This window comes from Anomaloglossus baeobatrachus, chromosome 2 (assembly GCF_048569485.1).
Source record: "Anomaloglossus baeobatrachus isolate aAnoBae1 chromosome 2, aAnoBae1.hap1, whole genome shotgun sequence".
Classification (NCBI taxonomy): Eukaryota; Metazoa; Chordata; class Amphibia; order Anura; family Aromobatidae; genus Anomaloglossus; species Anomaloglossus baeobatrachus.
In genome coordinates, this window is record NC_134354.1 from 174,663,380 (window position 1) to 174,687,968 (window position 24,589).

At 42.6% G+C, this 24,589-nt stretch overlaps 1 protein-coding gene across 1 annotated transcript in view; it reads left to right on the forward strand.

Moving 5' to 3' along the window:
- CLCN4 (chloride voltage-gated channel 4) overlaps nt 1-24,589 on the forward strand; it is an 83,534-nt gene that overhangs the window by 43,982 nt on the left and 14,963 nt on the right. The window contains exons 10-11 of the mRNA XM_075335494.1: nt 7,745-7,931; nt 14,764-15,162. Of these exons, the coding sequence (XP_075191609.1) occupies nt 7,745-7,931; nt 14,764-15,162 (586 nt within the window). The remainder of the gene's footprint in view (nt 1-7,744; nt 7,932-14,763; nt 15,163-24,589) is intronic.

Below are 24,589 nucleotides of genomic sequence, written 5' to 3' on the forward strand. Positions count from 1 at the left end.
TAATTTTTTTTTTTATTATTTTTTTTTAACGGTGCCTTTTTCACAGTTAAGTTTTTATGTTGGTTGTCAGACATAAGCGGTATCTTGTTTCTACAGTACTGCCATAAAAGATATGTGAGGTGCCAGCTACTTCACCTCTACCATTTTTATATACATAATTTTATTGTGTAATGCATACCTGTCCTTTTAGGCTTCTTCCACACTGGGTTCTGATCTCTGTTCAGTGGTCCCATCAGGGCTTCCGTCCGAAACCCCTGCAAAACGGGTTTAGGACTTATGCGCCAATGAGGCCATTGACTATAATAGTACAGATGGAGTTACCGTATACTCTGTTGTGCATGAATTTTGGGAGTATACATTTTGCAGGCGGACACCTAGATGCAGTCTACTACATCTTCATCAGAACTCAATGTGATAGGCCTTACCTAAAATTACTTAAGCTAAGTCTTGCTGCCATCCACAACAAGTTGAAATTGCTTTTGGGGGAACATACCAGTTAATATGTCCAAAAACTCTCAAGTCTCTAAATCTTGCCATCCACTTATATTGAGTAGTCAAATCCTTTGCATAAGCATTCTTCCAGAATTACAGGTTCTGGAACTTAATTTTCTTCACTTTCCAGCATGTGTTGCTCTTGCCATTGCCCAATAACTTGCCCACCTTAAACTGAAAGCCCAACTCTGTTATACCTTTACGTGGATTTTCCAGATAGAACAGCAGGAGCAGAAAGAAAAGATCCACACCTCTTTAAATAATCTATTTCAGTGTATCTGCTGCTAGGACAGATTATATGAGGCTAAGGCAGTGAGCAGCAAGTAAGGGCGCTTTCACACTTGTATTCAGCGCAATCCGCCGCTATGGAGAATAGCGCAGTCCGTTAACGCATTGATGACGCACCGTAACGCAAGTGTCTGCGTTGCATCCGCTGGACAACGCTGCGTCGTTATTTTGACGCAGTGTCGGGTGGAGGGAACGCTGCATATAATGTTTTTTGGGTCGTTAAAATAACGCACTTTGATGGATTCCGTTAGGATCCGCCAAGGTATCTAATGATTGTCTATGGGGCGGATTCCGCCACAATGCACTAAGCGGCGGAATCCGCTGCCTGATTCCATCACGTTCTACTGCACATGCTCAGCATGTCTAGCAGACCGATTTAAATCATTTAAAATCACTTCTGGTCTCTCTCATACTCACCGATCACCGGCGCGGCGGTGCATGGCTGTCACACTCCTCTGGCGGCTTCTCCTGCTTTTGAAAATGCCGGCCGCTCATTATTCCATCTAGTATTCACTGCTTTCCTCGCCCACCTGCGCCTATGATTGGTTGCAGTCAGACACGCTCCACAGTGAGTGACAGCTGTCTCACTGCAACCAATCACGGCCACCGGTGGGTGGGTCTAAATTGTGCAGTACAATAAATAAATAAATTTTTTAAAAAAAACGACGTGCGGTCCCCCCAATTTTGATACCAGCCAAGGTAAAGCCACACAGCTGAAGGCTAGTATTCTCAGGATGGGGAGCCCCACGTTATGGGGAGACCCCCAGCCTAAAAATATCAGTCAGCAGCCACCCGGAATTGCCACATCTATTAAATGCGATAGTCCTGGGACTCTACCTGGCTCATCCCGAATTGCACTGGTGCGGAGGCAATCGTGGTAATAAGGAGTTAATAGCAGCAGCCCATAGCTGCCACTAAGTCCTAGGTTAATCATGGCAGGCGTCTATGAGACACATTCCATGATTAACCTGTAAGTTAAAGTAAATAAACACATACACCCGAAAAAATACTTTATTTTTAATAAAAGACAAAAAAACACCCTCTTTCAACACTTTATTAAAATCCCCAAATACCCCTCCAGGTCTGGCGTAATCCACACGAGATCCCGCGACGCATCCAGCTCTGCTACTGAAGCTGACAGGAGCGGCAGTAGAACACCGCAGCTCCTGTGAGCTCCACGCAGAAACTGAAGGGAGTCGCGCTGTTAACGGGAACGTCACTGAGGTAATGCCTTTGTGTGTGCGGTGATGATGGGTGTGGTAGTGCCTGCATGTGCGGTGATGATGGGGGCGGTAGTGCCAGGATATGTGTGATGATGATGAGGGCGGTAGTGCCGGGGTGTGTGTGATGATGATGGGGGCGGTAGTGTCAGGATGTGTGTGATGATGATGAGTGCGGTAGTGCCTGCGTGTGCGGTGATGATGATGGGGGCGGTAGTGCCGGGATGTGTGTGATGATGATGAGTGAGGTAGTGCCTGCATGTGCGGTGATGATGGGGTCTCTCTCTCGCGCGGCTAAAAAACTTAACGCAACGCGTTATTTCACAGGCATCCATTGCCTTTATTATCACACTATTTGCAAGGCATCCGTCACATGCGTCACCCAATGCATTGTAACGGATGCCACACAACGCAAGTGTGAAAACGCCCTAAGACAAAAGAGAGACACATTGTAGCTGGCAATTCGGGAGTCATTTTTTCTGGGATAAGACAACATAATTGTTAATTACATTGATTTACAGATTATTATTTACCAGATTATCAAGTTCTTTAAAAGTACTCTGATTAGTGATGAGCGAGCACTACCATGCTCGGGTGTGCGGTACTTGTAACTAGTGATGAGTGAGCACTACCATGCTCAGGTGCTCAGTACTCGTAAATAGTGATGAGTGAGCACTACCATACTCGGGTGCTCTGTACTTGTAACTAGTAATGAGTGATCACTACCATGCTCGGGTACTCTGTACTCGTAACTAGTGATGAGCGAGCACTACCATGCTCGGGTGCTCGGTACTCGTAACTAGTGATGGACGAGCACTACCATGCTCAGGTGCTCAGTACTCGTAACTAGTAATGAGTGAGCACTACCATGCTCGGGTGCTCTGTACTCATAACTAGTGATGATCGAGCACTACCATGCTCGGGTGCTCGGTACTCGTAACTAGTGATGAGCGAGCACTACCATGCTCGGGTGCTCGGTACTCGTAACTAGTGATGAGCGAGCACTACCATGCTCAGGTGCTCTGTACTCGTAACTAGTGATGAGTGAGCACTACCATGCTCGGGTGCTCGGTACTCGTAACTAGTGATGAGTGAGCACTACCATGCTCGGGTGCTCGGTACTCGTAACTAGTGATGAGTGAACACTACCATGCCTGGGTGCTCTGTACTTGTAACGAACAGTAAGACGCTTGGATGGGTGCGACTTGTGTACCGAGTATAATGGAAGTCAATAGAGAACTCGAGCGGCTGAAGATTTTCCGGAACAATGTTCGTTCCCAGTTGACTTCCATTATACGCTGTACACGAGTCATGCCCATCTGAGCTCCCAGCTGCTCGTTACATGTACTGAGCATCTGAGCATGGTAGTGCTCGCTCATCAGTAACTCTAACCATTAATGAGCCTTCCTGAGCACATAAGGGATGAATCTCAGATTCATGGAAACCCCAACAATCACGAGAATGGGGGGCTTGAGGTGGAGTTTGAATTCTGTAGTTGAGCACAGAATATAAAAGTACAGGCCCTTATTCATTAAGACTGACATACAAAACAAGGGGGAAGAAAGGAATAGGAGGTACCAAATGTATTAAGAGACCCACACTGCTTAATGAATTTGGGGCATCTTATCAATGGTGTGTTCTTCAGTGTGTCTCTTCACAAAGATTACTTCATTCAGTTACTGGAATAACGTTTCTGGGGTAAGAAACAGCACCACTTTGGATAAATTTGATGAGTGAGCATATCCACGCCCTGTCCTTCTCTGGCTTTATCCCCAAGTCCACTCATTTTGGTGGAGCTGACCAAAACTGGCTTGAAAACACCAAAAGTCACAACATTTTTAAGCAACTTTTGTATTGTGCAAAAATGTTGCTACATTTCAAAGTGTTTTACGACATTTCTGGAGTAAAGGCTTTGATTAATCAAGATCATAAATTAGATTAAATAATACTTTTATCTTCAAAAGATCGATCTATCTATCTATTCATCCATTCATCCATCCATCCATCCATCCATCCATCCATTGTGGTTCTTGTGAACTATAGATTCATTATGGTCAGCCCCTACATATATTGATATAATATATAATAGTACAGCTACAGTAACTAACAAACTAAAGTATCACTCAAAATTATCCGGGGTGAATGCATCCTGTTATGGCATCAAACCATTATGTCGTAACCACCTAATAAATCCGTGCCAGTCCTGATGTTACTTCTAGTAAATTTGCTTCTTAGTAGTGATCAATTATTCAGCCTGTTTTTGCATCAAGGACATGTTCTCCTTTATATTAGCCCATAGACTTTTGCAGGTGTCTTTCCTGTTTCATGAATATTTACAAGCTGTTTTAATAAGTGAGACCACCATGAGTCTCAGCCCTAGAAGGTCGCCTCGGAGCACTTCTCTAAATATTTGAAGAACCTACAATAGTTATAAAGAATCCATGACACAGTGAGTCTTTTATTGAAGACATTTTGTGCATATATATTCCTTATATAACAATCGGCCATACAGGGAAGCTGCTGAAACTTGTTGTTACTAATGTTTTAGGTTTTGTGATGTATCTAACATGTTTTCCTAATTTTTACGCTATCATTGTAGCATATTTCACTGCACTGCACGCACAATATCATTACGCCACTTTATGTTCTTGTGAATCTCCAAGCCGTATACTAGAAGAAATATTGGGTAAAGCCCATGAACGTGCTCGTCCTTATTGCAAAGAGGACACTAGATTTGGACCAAAAAAACAAGCATTTCAATGGTGGAGATTTAAAAGTAATGTCAAAAGTCTGTACACTGTGCCTTTAAAAAGTATTCCTTCCCTGTTAATGTTTCCACATTTTTTCACGTGACACCCACAAACGTAAATGTACTTTATTGGGATTTTATGTGATAGAATAACTTTAAATAGCAAGTATTTGTGGAATATAAAGGAAATTGTACATGGATTTTTAAAAATATTTTAGAAATATAAATCTCAAAATTGGGATGTGATTTTTATTCAGCCTCCTGTAGTCTGATTTCTTCCAGAAGTCACCTAATTAGCAAATTGAGCCCCCCTGTTTTATTATCAATTGTTCTGTGAAAGCCTCAGAAGATTGTTTGAGAATATTGGTAATGAAACAGCATCATGAAAATCAACGAACGAACATAGTAGACAGGTCAGGGATAAAGTTGTGAAGGAAAAAAAAGCAAGGCTAGGGTTACCCAAGCTCTGAACAACTCATGGAGCACTGTTCAAGCCATCATCCAAAAATTTAAGGAGTATGGCAAAACTTCAAACCTACTAAGACATGGCCGTCCACCTAAACTGACATCCCAAGCAAGGAGAGCACGAACGAGAGAAGCAGCCAAGACTCCCATGGTCACTCTGGAGGAGCTGCAGAGATCTGCAGCTCATTTGGGAGAATCTGTCCATACGACTCTACAAATCTGGCCTTTATGAAAGGGTAGCAAAAAGAAATCCATTTTTGAAAGCAAGCCACAAGAATTCCTGTTTGCAGTTTGCAAAAAGCTATGTATGTGACAGCTAGCCTGTGTGAGAAGGTGCTCTAGTCAGCTGAGACCAAAGTAGAACTTTTTGGGCTAAATACAAAATGCTATATGTGATGGAAAACTAACACTGCACATCACCCTGAAAGCACCATCCCCACCATCAAACATGATGGTGGTTGCATCATGCCTGCCAGAGGTTTTTCTTCAGCAGGGAAAGGGAAGCTGGTCAGAATTGATGGGGAATATGGATGGAGCTAAATACAGGGCAATCCTGAAGTGAAACCTGTTATAGGCTGCAGAAGACTTGAGACTGGGGCGTAGGTTCACTTTCCAGTAGGATAAAGACCCTAAATAGTCTTTCAGAGCTACAATGGAATGGTTTATATCAAAGCATATTCATGTATTTGAATAGCCCAGTTAAAGTCCAGAACTAATCTCACTTAGAATCTATGACAAGACTTGAAATTGCTTTTCACATACTAGTTATTTTGGTTGTGTTGATATATCACATAAAATGCCAATATAATACATATACATATTTGTGGGTGTAAAATGAAAAAATGTGGAACGTTCATGGGATTCAAATATCTACCTATCATGAAACCTTTTATGTGCACATTAAAGGGCACTTTACACGCTGTGATATTGCTATCGATATCGCTAGCAAGCGTACCCGCCCCCGTCGGTTGTGCGTCATGGGCAAATTGCTGCCCGTGGCGCACAACATCGCTTACACCCATCACAAGGACTTACCTTCCCTGCGACGTCGCTGTGGCTGGCGAACCGCCTCCTTTCTAAGTGAGCGACGTCACTAAGCGGCCGCCCAATAGAAGCGGAGGGGCGGAGACGAGCGGGACGAACATCCCGCCCACCTCCTTCCTTCCTCATTGCGGGTGGCCGCAGGGACAGTGATGTTCCTCGTTCCTGCGATGTCACACACAGAGATGTGTGCTGCCGCAGGAACGACGAACAACTTGCGTCCAGCACCAGCAACGATATTTGGGAAATGGACGGCGTGTCAACAATCAACGATAAGGTAAGTAATTTTGATCGTTAACAGTCGTTCGTGCGTTTCACACGCAACGACTCCGCTAACGATGCCGGATTTTCGTCACGAATTCCGTGACCCCAACGACATCTCGTTAGCGATGTCGTTGCGTGTAAAGTGGCCTTAACAGTTAGCTCACATCTGTGTATAAAAAAATGGTCCGATATTTTTTCCAGAAAAGTTGGACAACTACGCCATCCGTATGTACTGTAATGTGTTTTTCTTATCAACACCTGTTATTCTACAATCATTATAGGACAATTTAAGTGTTCTATGGTGGTGGTAATGTATCCATAAAAAGCGGATAGTCCATGTGATGTCTGTTTTTTTTTTTTTTCTTGCACCATTTGACTTGCATTTGCAAGTCTCGACATTTTATGCTACCATACACGGCATACTGAGATTTTGTTTCCTCAGACGGAATACAGAGTAAAAAAGATGCAGATCAGCACTGCCTCACTAAATAACATTGGTTTGAGGGCAATGTGATTTTTTTTTATCAGATTATGTGTTGTATTTATACGCAAGTGTGAGTGGACTCTAATAGTCATCATCCATAAGTCTTCTCCAAATAGAGTTTTTTCTACTGGACTTTTTAGGCTTTGTGTCAGAGCTTGGGCCCACTGATAGGTCACTGAAACTTCATCAGGAACCAACCATTTTAATGTCTTTCCTGTATGGATCATATGGACAGTGGTAGGAAATACTTAGTGAGTTGATACACACGGCACTTCTGGGGTGGTGCTCAAGTAGGGTCCAAAACGGTTTCAAGTAGTTGTAGAAACGTGGCACTCAAGATAAATGTGAATAGTGGTCTTTTATTGAGAAGAACTTGAAGGACCAGCACAAACACAGACGTTTTGGTCAAAGACCTTGATCGGTGTGTGTGCAGGAGATCTTCAGAAGGTATAGCAACTTGGCAACTGGCGTAGTCAGGTAAGACGCGGTGTCCACCGCTGTCTATGTGGCAATCACACTGATGAAGGTCTTTGACTGAAACGTCTGTGCTTGTGCTGGTCCTACAAGTTCTTCTCAATAAAAGACCACAATTCTCATTTATCTTGAGTGCCAAGTTTCTACATCTAGTGGTAGGAAATAGCCTGCATTGTTGTCAACAGTTGGCAGGATTATGGGAACATTATATTTTATTATATTATGTTGCATTTTCATCTACCCAACTGATTTTCTTTATTTCTACAGATTCCATCTGGGCTATTTATTCCAAGCATAGCAGTGGGAGCTATAGCCGGTCGCATAGTCGGTGTTGGAGTTGAGCAGCTGGCCTATCACCACCATGACTGGATCATCTTTAGGAACTGGTGCAGACCAGGAGCAGATTGTGTTACTCCAGGCCTCTATGCTATGGTGGGAGCTGCAGCTTGCCTAGGTACTGACCTACTGACTTCCACCACACCACAAACTATTGTAATAAAATAAGACACAATATCCGATGAACTATGGCATGTACAGTACAGCTAAAGTAGGGACCCATTTACCTTCATGAGTGCTAGATTATGGCTAAATACTGAATGTAGAGATATGGGATTAAAAAGGATAAATTAATCAATCCTTTATAATATTTCAATAAATATAATCAGGTAGTTGGTTATTTTTTCATTGTTTTGTTTTAGTAGTTTATCATTCATTGTTAAAATGAATGGAAATTAATTATGCCGGGCATACGATGCCGCTCAATACCTATATTAACCGAGCCTTAGAAATTCAGGTCTGGAAATCACATCTAATCTGCTCCAATGTGTTGAAATGTATATAGAAGCTGAACATGTATTTTCAAGCCAGAGCACAATCGGTAATTTTTCCTGATGTTGTGCTATATTCATAATCTCGCGTCATGCTGGGTTTTCTCTGTTTTGGTAATTCATCTTCAAAAGTGTAAAGTAGATATTGCAGATGGTGAAAAGAGAAACTGTGAAACAATAAAAGAAGAGAACTAAAGGAAATCAATACCCCGACCATAGTACAACTGTAAATGTGAACAATAGTAACATTGTGACGCATAACATAGCATACTCCAAGGGGGGTAATTAAAGGTTAGGTTCACATTATAATATATTAGAGTCTTGCTGAAATAGCTATTCCCTAAATTACTGTAATTACTTGAATACCTGTCTTTAGCAGCAAAATCAACCCGATTAAAACATGTAGTGCTGCCTGGTAAAGTTAGAATCTGAGAATCTCAGAAACTTGCCTGCCTGATTTATATACATAAATTGCTGTTTATAGAATCTAGGAAATCTCTAAATACACTCATAAAGGGGTTGTGTAGGCATAGGTATTTGATGACGTATCTATATAATAAATACAGTGCTGGCCAAAAGTATTGGCACCCCTGCAATTCTGTCAGATAATACTCAGTTTCTTCTTGAAAATGATTGCAATTACAAATTCTTTGTATTATTGTGCCGCCCCCATGCCAGCAGCTGCCGCTGCTCGGATCCGGACCTTCAGGGGTAGTGGCTCGAGGGTCTCTGGACCCGGGGGTCTTGCGGATACGCCGAATAAAATGGGGGACGTACAGTTAGGTGCAGAAATATTTGGACAGTGACACAATTTTCGCGAGTTGGGCTCTGCATGCCACCACATTGGATTTGAAATGAAACCTCTACAACAGAATTCAAGTGCAGATTGTAACGTTTAATTTGAAGGTTTGAACAAAAATATCTGATAGAAATTGTAGGAATTGTACACATTTCTTTACAAACACTCCACATTTTAGGAGGTCAAAAGTAATTGAACAAATAAACCAAACCCAAACAAAATATTTTTATTTTCAATATTTTGTTGCAAATCCTTTGGAGGCAATCACTGCCTTAAGTCTGGAACCCATGGACATCACCAAACGCTGGGTTTCCTCCTTCTTAATGCTTTGCCAGGCCTTTACAGCTGCAGCCTTCAGGTCTTGCTTGTTTGTGGGTTTTTCCGTCTTAAGTCTGGATTTGAGCAAGTGAAATGCATGCTCAATTGGGTTAAGATCTGGTGATTGACTTGACCATTGCAGAATGTTTTTTCTTCCCATCATTCTGGTACAGGTTGATCTTTGTCTCATCTGTCCATAGAATACTTTTCCAGAACTGAGCTGGCTTCATGAGGTGTTTTTCAGCAAATTTAACTCTGGCCTGTCTATTTTTGGAATTGATGAATGGTTTGCATCTAGATGTGAACCCTTTGTATTTACTTTCATGGAGTCTTCTCTTTACTGTTGACTTAGAGACAGATACACCTACTTCACTGAGAGTGTTCTGGACTTCAGTTGATGTTGTGAACGGGTTGTTCTTCACCAAAGAAAGTATGCGGCGATCATCCACCACTGTTGTCATCCGTGGACGCCCAGGCCTTTTTGAGTTCCCAAGCTCACCAGTCAATTCCTTTTTTCTCAGAATGTACCCGACTGTTGATTTTGCTACTCCAAGCATGTCTGCTATCTCTCTGATGGATTTTTTTCTTTTTTTTTCAGCCTCAGGATGTTCTGCTTCACCTCAATTGAGAGTTCCTTAGACCGCATGTTGTCTGGTCACAGCAACAATTTCCAAATGCAAAACCACACACCTGTAATCAACCCCAGACCTTTTAACTACTTCATTGATTACAGGTTAACGAGGGAGACGCCTTCAGAGTTAATTGCAGCCCTTAGAGTCCCTTGTCCAATTACTTTTGGTCCCTTGAAAAAGAGGAGGCTATGCATTACAGAGCTATGATTCCTAAACCCTTTCTCCGATTTGGATGTGAAAACTCTCATATTGCAGCTGGGAGTGTGCACTTTCAGCCCATATTATATATATAATTGTATTTCTGAACATGTTTTTGTAAACAGCTAAAATAACAAAACTTGTGTCACTGTCCAAATATTTCTGGACCTAACTGTAGATGTATAGGCTAGGCCGTAATAGGTTTGTGATGCCACCCACAGTGTGTGGTGAGGTGGGACACCACCGCTGCTGTTACGGGGCACCCGGAGGAGATGTTGTGCAGCAAGATGTTAACCCCTCCGTGGGCAGGGATGGTGGTCCCGGAACCCGATGGCTCTGGTGCAGGGGGAATGACGACCGCAGAGGGTGCTAGTGTACTCACAGTTAGGAAAACACACAAGTCTCTGGTAAACCAAGATGGTGGTGGCCGGTGCCGCAGCCAGTTGCGTTCGGGATCCACCACCCAGCTGGTGGTCTCTATCCTTGTCCTGCACCTTTTTAGTAGAAAAGACTTCCTTGTATGAAACGTAGGAGTCCGCTTCCGGCTGGATATGGCCTAAGGATCCGTGCCCGCAGACGCTGGCCCGTGGGATCTATGGGCCTTGGCGGTGACCTCTTATCCCTTATTGATGGGCTTTTGGCTTCTATGAGGGACTTTGGGGGGGACAGGACCTCTAGTCCTGGCCTCAATTGGTTAATTAACCAGTTCCAGTAGGTTCTGGTGGCTGGCTTCAGGGTCCGAGTACCCCCCTTTGTGCTTCGGTTTCCGGGTGGGTTCCCCGTGTCGGTATCGGCGGGCTACAACCCTGGCCCAGCCCACCTCGGTTCCACCGAGCCGTCTTCCTGTCTCCTGTCGACGGACACCACAGTCTGCCTCCTAGCCAGTGGCACCAGGGCTCCTACCCTGGTACCTGTCAGTTTACTTCAGGCCTGACACACAGGGCTGACCTCCACTCTCACTGAACTCCAGACTAGACTGACTGTTTTTCCGCCCTGGGCTGTCTAAACCCCTGGGTGGGCGTGCACCAACCACCTGGCCACGCCCACTGGTATGTTTATCTGTCCATAAGGGGGGTGACTAGAGTTTAATGGTTGGCTGTGTGTTTCTTAGTGAGGAAACGGTGTTATGCAGGGGCCTATTTGTGACTAACTGGTTTTGCCAGGGCGTCACATTATTATCTTCATTTATTTTGCTTGCAATGAAAAAACACAAAAGAGAATGAAACAAAAATCAAATCATTGATCATTTCACACAAAACTCCAAAAATGGGCCAGACAAAAGTATTGGCACCCTTAGCCTAATACTTGGTTGCACAACCTTTAGCCAAAATAACTGCGAACAACCGCTTCCAGTAACCATCAATGAGTTTCTTACAATGCTCTGCTGGGATTTTAGACCATTATTCTTTGGCAAACTGCTCTAGGTCCCTGAGATTTGAAGGGTGCCTTCTCCAAACTGCCATTTTGAGATCTCTCCACAGGTGTTCTATGGGATTCAGGTCTGGACTCATTGCTGGCCACTTTAGTAATCTCCAGTGCTTTCTATCAAACCATTTTCTAATGCTTTTTGAAGTGTGTTTTGGGTCATTGTCCTGCTGGAAGACTCATGACCTCTGAGGAAGACCCAGCTTTCTCACACTGGGCCCTACATTATGCTGCAAAATTTGTTGGTAGTCTTTAGACTTCATAATGCCATGCACACGGTCAAGCAGTCCAGTGCCAGAGGCAGCAAAGCAACCCCAAAACATCAGCGAACCTCTGCCATGTTTGACTGTAGGGACCGTGTTCTTTTCTTTGAATGCCTCTTTTTTTTTCCTGTAAACTCTATGCTGATGGCTTTTCCCAAAAAGCTCTACTTTTGTCTCATCTGACCAGAGAACATTCTTCCAAAACGTTTTAGGCTTTCTCAGGTAAGTTTTGGCAAACTCCAGCCTGGCTTTTTTATGTCTCGGGGTAAGAAGTGGGGTCTTCCTGGGTATCCTACCATAAAGTCCCTTTTTATTCAGACACCGACGGATAGTATGGGTTGACACTGCTGTACCCTCGGACTGCAGGGCAGCTTGAACTTGTTTGGATGTTAGTCGAGGTTCTTTATCCACCATCCGCACAATCGTGTGTTGAAATCTCTTGTCAATGTTTCTTTTCCTTCCACATCTAGGGAGGTTAGCCACAGTGCCATGGGCTTTAAACTCCTTGATGACACTGCACACCGTAGACACAGGAACTTTCAGGTCTTTGGAGATGGACTTGTAGCCTTGAGATTGCTCATGCTTCCTCACAATTTGGATTCTCAAGTCCTCAGACAGTTCTTTGGTCTTCTTTCTTTTCTCCATGCTCAATGTGGTACACACCAGGACACAGGACAGAGGTTGAGTCAACTTTAATCCATGTCAACTGGCTGCAAGTGTGATTTAGTTATTGCCAACACCTGTTAGGTGCCACAGGTAAGTTACAGGTGCTGTTAATTACACAATTTAGAGAAGCATCACATGATTTTTCAAACAGTGCCAATACTTTTGTCCACCACCTTTTTTATGTTTGGTGTGGAATTATATCCAATTTGGCTTTATGACAATTATTTTTTTTTTTCATTGAAGACAAATTAAATGAAGATAAAAATACCAAAGAATTTGTGATTGCAATCATTTTCAAGAAGAAACTGAGTATTATCTGACAGAATTGCAGGGATGCCAATACTTTTGGCCAGCACTGTAAGTCATCCAGGTCCGACGTCAGCACTTAGCACACAGGGGCAAGTGCGAGGGCCCTGGACTGCCGGGGGGCCCACTCGTATTTGGCACTGAACCAATGACGACAGACCACGTGACTACTATGGGGTCCGTGAGTCAGGGTAGCTCAGTGCCAGCGCTGGTACTCCTCCCCCTCCTATGGGCCCCCAGCTGAGGATTGTACTTTCAATTGTATCGGCATCGCAGATGATGCGAGGGGGAGTGGTGTGCTCTCTCTCTCATCATTCCTCCGCTGTGTTGACGCTCTGATATCTCAGCACAGTGGAGTGAGATGACGTCAGTACTGCGTGCCTGCTCTATTGAGATGTGCAGAGTAGCAGAACAGCTGACAGTGACACATGCTAAGGAGACCAGAGCAGTGGTGGAATGGGGAGAAGTAAGTATGTATTTAATCACAGTGTCCAGAGGACTATGGGGTTGCATTAAATGATATAGGGGCTGCATACTACATTGGGTGCATAATACTATAGGGGGCTGAATAGTGCTATTAGTGCTATATGGGGGCTGCATAGTGCTATATAAGGGCTGCATAATGCTATGTGGGGGCTGCAAAATACTATATGGGGGCTGCATAGCGCTATATGGGGGCTGCATAATGTTATATGGGGCTGCATAATACTATATGGGGTTACATAACACTGCATGGGGGCTGCATAATTCTATATGGAGGAATATGGGAGCTGCCTAACACTATATGGAGGAATATGATGCTGCATTATATTATGTGGAGCAATATAGGGTGCATTATATTATATGGAGGAATATTGGATGCATTCTACTATATGGCGGAATATAGGGGCGTCATAACACTATATGGAGTAATATGAGGCTACATTATATTATGTGGAGCAATATGGGGTGCATTATACTATATGGAGGAATATGGGGACTGCACCAAACAATATATACAAAAAACTGGAGCTAGTCACAACCAGAAGTCGAGGTAGGGACAAACACAAGTACTCTTTCAATCGTCTGTAGGGGCTGCAGGTAAAAATTTTCCCTGTATCACAGCCAATTGATAAGAAACAATAGGATATAGAAATGACAATAACCACGCCCACTAAGGAACACATAAACTGGAGAACGTGTGTCCATAACCTAAAATGCCTGTAGGGTGAGACACAGGTTGTACATAGTGCCAGATAAGATAAAAGAAAACACTATATGGAGACTGCATACCACTATACCCGCCAGAGCTGTATATCCCCTCCACACCAGTGCTGTATATTCCTCAGAGCTGTATATCCCCTCCACACCAGTGCTGTATATTCCTCAGAGCTGTATGTCCCCTCTATCCCTGAATCATCGTTCTCAGCAACACTTATCCTGTGTAAATAGGACATTTGCTGCAAAGAATTATGAGCAAGAACTATGTACAAAGAAAGATCTATCTCTGATCATTCTGTGGGCATGAGCAGGCCAAACTGCCTGCCTAAATAGACTATTAAACAGCCACCATCAGCTTCTATAGCAGCGGGGCAGCAAGTCTGAACTAGCCCTACACATCAGGTATGTTATCTTGAAATGACAAAGCATTGTGCAGTGAAAGTGCCAGGTGGAGACTTTGACTTCCCATTCCCAGGAATGGTCATATTATCTATTACATTTCTGTAGATTTTGGTCTGATTTGTCCATAGTGTTGCGCTCATCCATAGCCAAAATAAGAAAATCTTTGACTGTTAAATTACAATTCGGTAAATGAATAATCCGTGTTTTCTGTAGAAATCACTTTACCATCATAATGTTGTTTTTTTTACAGGTGGAGTAACTAGGATGACTGTTTCCTTGGTTGTTATTATGTTTGAATTGACGGGTGGTCTGGAGTACATAGTACCATTAATGGCAGCCGCAGTAACAAGTAAATGGGTTGCAGATGCGTTTGGGAAGGAAGGAATTTATGATGCACACATCCATTTAAATGGATACCCCTTCTTGGATGTCAAGGATGAATTCACCCACAGAACTCTAGCAACAGATGTCATGAGGCCTCGTCGTGGTGAGCCGCCACTCTCTGTTCTTACTCAGGACAATATGACAGTAGAAGATGTGGAGACGCTAATCAAAGACACCGATTATAATGGTTTCCCTGTTGTGGTATCCAGAGACTCAGAACGTCTGATTGGCTTTGCACAAAGGAGAGAACTCATAATTGCGATCAGTAAGTTTGGGAATTATAATCTTACATGTATTTTTTATATTTTTTATTTTTATCATTGAGTAGGTTATTCCTTTAGCATTAAATACACCAGCATTTAGGTAAATCATGCATTTATATCACTTTAATTTAGTCTTCACTTTTGTTCTATAAAAATTCCATTTCTGTATTATCAAAGATTAAAGCTAAGAGGAGAAACACAATAGAGGGCTGATAAGACTGTTTGCTGATGGGCAGCACATATATCAAAGTCACTGACCACTTTTTATATTTTTAGAATTGTGGGACACAAAATAGTATTGCTGTGTAGTGTTGGCCACATACCCCAGGGCTGGGATAAGAAATTTTGGGGCCCTAGGCAGATGAAACTCCGATCAGTCTCACATGAGACAATGACTAATGTCTCTTGGTTTAACAAACAAAGAAACATACTTTTGGCCAAATTAAGAACAGTTCACTCCCCCAAAAGTGGGCAAACGCTGAGTTGTCATAGTGGCCATTAAGCTTGCTTGAAAAGTCACAGAGTGTCATCAGCAGGTTGCAACAGAGATACAGAGAGACTTGAATAGTCACAGAAACTGATAGAAGTGGATATCCTTTAGCCATATCCAACACTGATGACTGCTCCATTGTGAACAATGCCCTTTGGAAGCGGTTGATGATTGCCACACAACTCCAGGCAAAACTTAAGGAGGTGAGAGGCACCCAAGTGTCACGTTAGATGATTCACAAGCTTTTAAATCAGCATGGTCTGCATTATAGATGACCTGCAAGGGTACCTGACCACACCACTAGGCACAGGCATCATCGTCTTGATGGGCAAAGACCCAGTGGGCTTCAGTTCTGTTCACTGATGAAAGTCGAGCAGAAATTATGGCCACCAATGATGTTGAAGACATTAAGGAGAATGCTATGCATCAGCCAATATTATCTCCAGACAAGCCTTGGATGGTGCTGGTGTTACAGTGTGGGCAGGTGTCTAGTAAATACAGAACTCCCATACACTTTGTTAAATTGACAAGCCGCTACTACTTGAATAACATAATTAATCCAGTCATTGTGCGTCTAAATGAACAACTGAGACCTAATTTCAACTTCATAGATGACAATGCTTCAGCTCATCAAGGTCGCATCATTAAGCAATTGCTTCTGAAGATTGGAGTACCTCAAATGAAGTGGCCTGGAGTTTCTTCAGATCTAAAGCCCCTAGAGAACCTATGGGATTAGCTAAGTTGCCGAGTAGATGCTAGTAACTCTGTACCCCAGAACGAGGAGTGGGAACCAGGCTTCAGCAGACAATAGCTGTACTTGTGAACTGTTGTTGACTTTTGTTTCAAGAAATTGTTTGTGATGAGGAAACCAAAATTGCATGATTCAAGATAAATGCCCTATTTTCATGATAAAATATCACTGTGCCATGAACTTTTTATATTTTACATAAATTTCCTCGAAAGCCAAATATCCCTAATTTTTTGTGAGTAATGTATATACCATAATAATGTATACCATCTATAACCACTTCAAAATTGAAATTGTGACACCAAGATGGATAAGTCATGGAGTAAGGAAAATCACAGAATTGATAAACATGTTCAGTATCGGGTATGCGCTCCATACATGCATTTACACTCCTTGGCTGCTATTAATCAGGTTATTAATGGTTGCCTGAGGAATGTTCTGAGATGTTGAATGCACTTGGCACGCAAATTATATTGATGCAATGATGTCTTTTATGTGCTCGATGGGAGACCAGTCTGGAGAAGCTGCAGGCCATAGTAGAAATTTAAGCTATGCAAGCTGCTCACCGTAGCACGAGCAACATGAGGCCTGACATTGTTATGTTCATAAATAGCTCCTGAGATATGTTTAAAAAAAATGGCCATACCACTGGTTCTAAAACCAAATTAATTGAACTGAGATGCTGTTATACCTGAAATTAGAGGAATCCAGCTAATGCATATTTTCCCTTCCCAACTCATAATTCCGGGGGTAGTTATCTCATCAAGATCTCTTTATGGTGTTGCACACGTGTTCTCCAGACGATATCAGACTATCATTGCATCCAAGATTCAAGACGGACTATTTGCTGAAGAGGGTAGACCTTCATTCCAGCCTACATGGCTTTTTTTGCTCTCCACTATTATAGCCTTTGAGAGTAGTAATGGAATACCTATTGCTGGATGTCTGGCTTGTAGCCCAATGTCATGACCATGCAAGGCATGTAGGTGCATGTATTTTTGCATGTGACGCTCAAGTTGTTTTTATAAAAAAATAGTTTCCATTATTTCATCCTTTGCATGTCTTTAACACCACTATTGATCCTGTAATTTCCATAACACCATGACTTTTCCTTCTTGGTTTTTGAAATTTTGAGGAGTGTATATCCTTAGCATTTGAGCTAAACGTCTCTTGTCCTAACACAAGTAAGTGATAGTAGAGATATCTGACTGTACCTTACTTCAGTTTTTACTATGGAAACAAGTCAAGCAAAATGATTCCCAGTCCACCAGAGCACTGGGAAATTCCTATTGCCTGCATCTTGATGCCTCTTCTAATTAATAGGCCTTCTCGACGTCATGAAAACTAATCTGAAGATGCACCCTTGGTGATAGCAGCTCATATGAATTGTACAGTGCTCAGGTCTGGCTGCCACAGATTACCAACAAAGTCTCTAGACCTAGGTCCTGTAAATAATTTTGCTCAATCTTAGAAATATACATTTTGTATATAGAAGCCAAAAGGGTGTGTTTATGATGGAGATTACATGTCCACCCAACAGTTATCCCATATCTATTACTAGATTTAGACTTTACACATTAAACTAATGGTGGTCGATTCTGACAAAATGTTGACTGAGTCTCTGGACTCTCCCTTGATGATGTTGGTAAAAAGGATTGAATATTTGGATTTCAATATGTTCACTCCTTTTGTTCTCAGTGGAAATTAGTCTCCTCCAGAGGTGCCTTGAAGAGGCTCATACCCTTCTCTCCATTAAGAACACAAGCAAGCTTGGCAGAGTTAAATGTGCATTTGTCTGGGGGTTGAAAATGATACCTGTCTGACGAATAGGTTGTGTATGAGGTTTCTCAACTTTTTTTGTGTTTATAATTTTATATACCCAATGGTTAATCATTAGGTTTCCACATGGATACATGTCATTATAAATGTATACTCAAACACAGGCTAAACAAATGTAATATTCATATTTTCTCCAAGATTTTCCATATAAAGCCCCTAAGTTCACATCAGGTATCCTGTTTCATTGCACAATAACAAACCACAATCAAAGAGGAAAAAACACTAAACATTTAAAACCTTTGAATCATTTTCTCACAAACGTATGATAATTTTATAAACATACACAAGAAACCACTTGATCACAGCGGGCTGCGGGGAAGATGCTGCCAGGAAGGTTTTTTTTCTAAACTCCTTTTAATCAAGACATTTAGTGTTTATAGAGTAGATGAGTTTCATATGACTAGAAGTGCTTACCCTGCAATTCTTAAATGTTAGTAAACATACATTTTTGTAGATTTTTTTTTTATTTAAAGTAATATGTAGAAATGCAATAGCATAAACCTTTTCCCGACATTCACAGTACGTGTCAAGCTCAAAACGGGAGCATGTATATGGAGAAGGCTTAGAAGCTGAGCTGCACCATACCTGGCAGATGATGGCTGCAACACACAGCCAAGATCTGCCTCTAACAGCTGGTTGTTAACCTGTTAGATGGCACGGTAAATATGGGACAATGGCATTTCCAGCACGGGTGTGTACCATTATATGCCAACACACTATTCGATCACGGGGTATGGTGGGCTGCAATCTGCAATGGCAACTCTGTCGAAAATTTCATTCTGTTGAAACCCAGCCTGTGGTCGAGCTTGAAGGCCAAGTATTGCTGGAGTATTGCTGTATAGGTGATCAAACACAGGTTGAAATCCACAGGGACTACAAAAAGAAAGTTTTAAAAAAAATAGAAAAACATAAACATTTGAATTCCCTCCCTCCATTTACCCGCATTAAAAATATTAAAACAATTGCAAAAATACACAAATTTAGTTTGGCGCTTCCATAAAAGTCCTATCTGTCCATCTACAATTTATTAAGCAAGAATAGTAAATTGAAAAATATTAAAACCGCCAAAACTGCAGTCTTTTGATGCCCGCAATGCCATAACAAAATTAAATAAGAAACAATCAAAACATCATATCTATCCCAAGCTCTTACACTTCTCCATTAGTTGAAAAATGAAAATGTTAAAGGCCTTTAAAAATGACAACACAAAACAAACATAAGCGTTAAAACCGCTTTTGTTTGTTTTATTTGTGTTGTCATTTTTAAAGGCCTTTAACATTTTAAACATTTTAGGCTTTTAATATTTTAACATTTTAGGCTTTTTCACAAATTTCCAATTTTTTCCTTCAGTTAAAATAAAAAAAAAAAATTAGACAAGTTTGGTATCTTACTTATCATGACCTGGTGAATCGTAATGCCACTTAAAAAACTTTAAAAAACAATGATGGAATTGCCTTTTTCTCTCAATTTGATATCACTTAGATTTGTTTTCTAATTTTCTAGTATACTATATGGTAAGACGGATAGTGTATTTCAGAAGTGCAACTTACCTGTAAAAGCCTTCATACGTCTCTGTGCACTGAAAAATAAAAGAGTAATGGCTTTCGGAAGAAGGCAAAAAAAAAAAAAAAAACTAAACAAAAATTGGCAGCAAAACGTTAGTATTTCCAGTCTTGCAGTACTAGGCTGTAGCTCCAAAGATAGGTTTGCACAAGCTGGATATATTAAAGAGTAAGGATCTTCCAGAAATTAATTTTTGACTGGTTAGCTGTTTTGGCCGTATTTTGACACAACACGTCAATGCTGGGAGCCAGGTGTACAGAGACCAATATGGGATCAGAACTGAGTTGCCATTGAAGTGTTAAAGTGTGTGAAGAGTTAAAGGCGTTCACTAATAGAAATAAATAACTAAACAAAATGTAATTTTAAATAAATACTTATGTAGATTTAACTGGTAAATTACAATAATTATCTCTAGGGAGGTAAAATAACAAGCTTCCTGATACATTGACAGAAACCTGTCCTAAAATATTATGACTGACCATGGTCAATAGGAAACTCCACTACAATGACAGAAAGATAAATTACAATAGGGTGGACAGTAGTGTGAGTGGCCTCTTCTTCCATTGGCATCCCTGGTATCTCCAATATTAGATCAGAAGAAAAGGGTGGACAGCAGTGTGAACAATCTCTTCTTACCTCAGCACTCCTGATATCTCCAGTGCTAGAACGCATAAATGTGGTGGAGAGCAATGTGAGTAACCTTTTCTTGCCTCAGCACTCTTAGTATCTACAATATTAGATCACAAAGACAGAGAGGACTGCACTGTGAGCAGCCTTTTCGTGCCTCAACACCCCTGGTATCTCCAGTATTAAATGAGAAAAACAAGGTGGACAACAGCACAATTACCAGTTTCATCTTATTTTAGCACCCCTGCTATCTTTAGTATTAGCAGGGCTGATGTTTTAGTGGGGCAAACTGAGCAGTTGCCCAGGGCCCCCAATCCCTTCGGGGCCACCAGTGATTCCAAGAAGAGCTACACTGATCAGTGTAGTTTCCAATGTGGATACTGCTTGAGGACCTTTGGTGACATTGTAGGGGTGTCACAGTGGACTTGTAGTCATAGAGTGGGAAGAATCGCATCTGCTGAACAGCCTTGCAGCATCAGTCTGTGCCACCTCCATACTAATCCCTCCTTTTACCTTGGTTGATCCGACCAAGTCTGTTCTGGACCTGCAAAACATCAAACTTGTAGAACATACACTATCTACTTATTCATAAACACTCAATATAAAACATCTGCATATATTAACACTCGGACATTTTCAAAATTCTCACATTTTCTTAAAAGTGCAGCTGTCGCCATGATCCAAAGATCAACATAGCAACACAGGGCCCGAGGGCCCAAAAACAGCCCAAATCTTCAGAACTTCTCGTCTAAAGGCCCTGTCACACACAGAGATAAATCTGCGGCAGATCTGTGGTTGCAGTGAAATTGTGGACAATCAGTGCCAGGTTTGTGGCTGTGTACAAATGGAACAATATGTCCATGATTTCACTGCAACCACAGATCTGCCAAAGATTTATCTCTGTGTGTGACGGGGCCTTTAGTGAGGACACCTTGAGCATTTAAAAAGAAAATCAAAAAACACATGGAAAGCACAGGCCACACTTGAGTCCATTTTCCGGGCACTTCCTTAGAACAGAAACAAATCACAGGGAGCTCAGGTACCATTGGAGTCCTCTCCCTGGGCAATTCCTTGAAAACGTTATAACCAGGACCTGGCGGGTCCACAAGTCCTCTGAACATTACAATGGGGTCCAACTAGCCCGCAATTTCTCATTTTTTTTCTCCCCCTTTTGTGGATAGCAGTTCCCTTAACTTGCCCAGCACTGCCCGACGAGCAGAGTCACCATCCCAATGGGCACAGGGATAGGGACACAATGGGTTTAGGGACACAGTCCATGGGAACAGGTGAAGGTCCATGGGGCACAAGCAACAGTCCATAGTACACGGGCCAGTCAAGAAGGGGAGCATACGATGTTTGCAACACATACAGTGGGGAAAACAATACAAACTTTGGCCATTGGTAGACTTACTCACAGCAGTCCTTTGCTACAGCCCTCAAGAATGAAGAACAATTCCTCTTCTCCTTGTGTAACAGACACAAGAAGGGCTTAGCATCGTTGACGCCAGTATACATTGTGCTTTATACTGCAGCTGCTCTCTCACACATCTCGGCTGTCAGTGTCTCCAGTTCTGAATCCCAAACTTGACAGGGGGCCTTTAACTCCTTCAGGCCTCCTGACCACCTCCTGCTGTAGCCACTTCTTCCAGGCCACATGCTCGGGGCTTCCGCAGAACAGATCACTAAGCCACCACCTTTCACACTCAGGCCATGCTCTGCACCGCTCCAACACTGTCACTTCACTCACCACTGATGAGTGACCCCAGTCTGCTTGGCAGTTGGAGCCTTTTTTCTCTCACTAACTTCCAAGATGTCCGCTCTCCCGAGGGAGTCTTTGTTTTTCAGACCATGCCTTGCAGGGTGGTGCCTCTTCCGGCTGACACACCCATTCACTTTCAGCCTCCGCCTGTCGTACCTCTCTGCACAGCAATAGGTGGAAATGAAGAGAGACAGCCAGGCACTGCAGACTCAGATGCGTACTCACAGGTTTATGGTTCACATGAATGTTGGATCTCCCACATACTCCAGTGGTGCTAAGCCAGAAAGCAGAAATCCAATGAAATCTTTAAGTCAGGAAAAGCGGCACTTCACAGTGGAGCATTTGCGATATTTTTATTGCGCAATAGTAAGCACAATTACAACATAGATGGGGAGGGAATAGCAATGGGTGGGGCGCCTTCTTCGGCCACACCCTCCAGGGCTACACAGTTCTCTTTAATCCTCACAGGGGCTGGCAACACTTTCGATCCACAGTGCTGCAGGGATGCTCACAATGGGCCTGCTGCTTCCCACAGGATGTGGCGGCCATATGAGTTCTATTCAGCTGCATTCTGGCAGTGGCACTCAAACTTAGTTTCACCTTGTGAGTAGGGCCTTGCTTTCCAGGACATGTGAAGTGATCCTGCTGACTACGCCAATTTATGTAGGGGTTGCACGGGCCAGTTGTCATCATGGGCGGGGACGAATCCCGGCTGCTGAGTAGCCTTACAGCAATCAGTCCATGCCTCAGCCACCTCCACAGTGAAAGGGATTAGTTTCAGGGACATGTGGTGCGTGGTACTCACTTGTGGGCCAGAGATACCTGCTGTCTCAATCTTCTAGGCTGCTTCTAGGCTGCCAGTAGTAGCTGATTCCCAGTCCTCAGTTTCAATACATGTTACACAGAATGCAATAGACACCAGACACTTCTTTTTAAACCAGAACTTTACTTGGCATTTTTATTTCAACAAAAATTTTCACAGTATGTGAGGCATAACAACTTTCAGTAACGTAGTTCATGGTACGGTGTACATTCATATTGTTCCTGCTTTACACATAGACTTCTCCTGCTCACTGCTTGAGGACTTCCTGGCACAGACACTCTCTCCTGCATCGGACCCCTTGTTTCTCCCACCTGGTGACTGCTGGTCTCACTTCCTCTGTAGAGAAGGAGGCTTTCAGGTGCTCTTCTAACGCTAACCATGAGCCTTAAGGGTGCTTTACACGCTGCGACATCGCTAACAATATATCGTCGGGGTCACGCTGTTTGTGACGCACATCTGGTGCCGTTAGCGACATCGCAGCGTGTGACACGTACGAGCGACCTCCAACGATCCCAAAAGTGGTAAAAATCGTTGGTTTTGGAGAGGTCGTTCTAAAACAAACTATCGTTGTTTGGGCACTAGCGATGTTGTTCCTCGTTTCTGTGGCATCACACATCGTTATGTCAATTAATGCATTTATCCAGGTTTGCATAATCAAACAATATTATGCTAACTCCACTACAATATTTAAACAAAAAGAACACTGGAGTAATTACGCATTACAAAATTACAAATTTTATTACACATATATATTTGACACTAATAAAACCGTACATGAACATTAAAAATGAAGTGTTACAGTGTACAAAACACACACAGATGCAAAGGACAAAAATACAGGCTAAATCTCCGTTGCAATAAAGTGATTAGTGTAACAAACAAGGAGGGCCTACATAGGTCTATTCCTCCTGCCAATACAAAGCAACAGAGATATATAATTCACCTAGATGCTATGATTAAAGTGCTTAGTGCAAATAACAAGTTAATAATTGCTATGTTGCCCATAGGGTAGTATATCCATAGTGTCTGGTCAGAAGAGAAGACTGTGAAGAATGCAATCACCATGTATAGAACCCAGTGTCCAAGTTGGACAAATCACTGGGCAAAACATGGATCCACATATGAATCCACAATCATTATTCAGATATACCTTTCACAAACGGCTTATGGCACATGTGGTCCAGGCCACACAATGTAACACGGCAATGAAGTATTACCCATTGAAGGGGTGAATCAGCACAAAGCACATTTAGTCCAAATCACACAGTCTAACATAGCAAGATAGTATTACCCATTATAGAGAGGTGAATCAGCACTGTAAGTCCTCTACCCCAATGTACATTTCGCAGAAAAAACGCTTCCTCAGGGGGCTGCCATTAATCCATGCACCCACACCTTTTATACTGTTGTGTTTGAATCGGATCTCACCTGCGATCCGACGCATGTGCGATGCCACCGCACGTGCGTGTACCACGGCTGTGACGCCATGACGCACATGTGTCGGCGCCCGGTCCCACCTGCAATCCCAAATCGGCGCATGTGCAATGCCATCCACCGCTCTCCCGGAAGCGCCGCTCGTC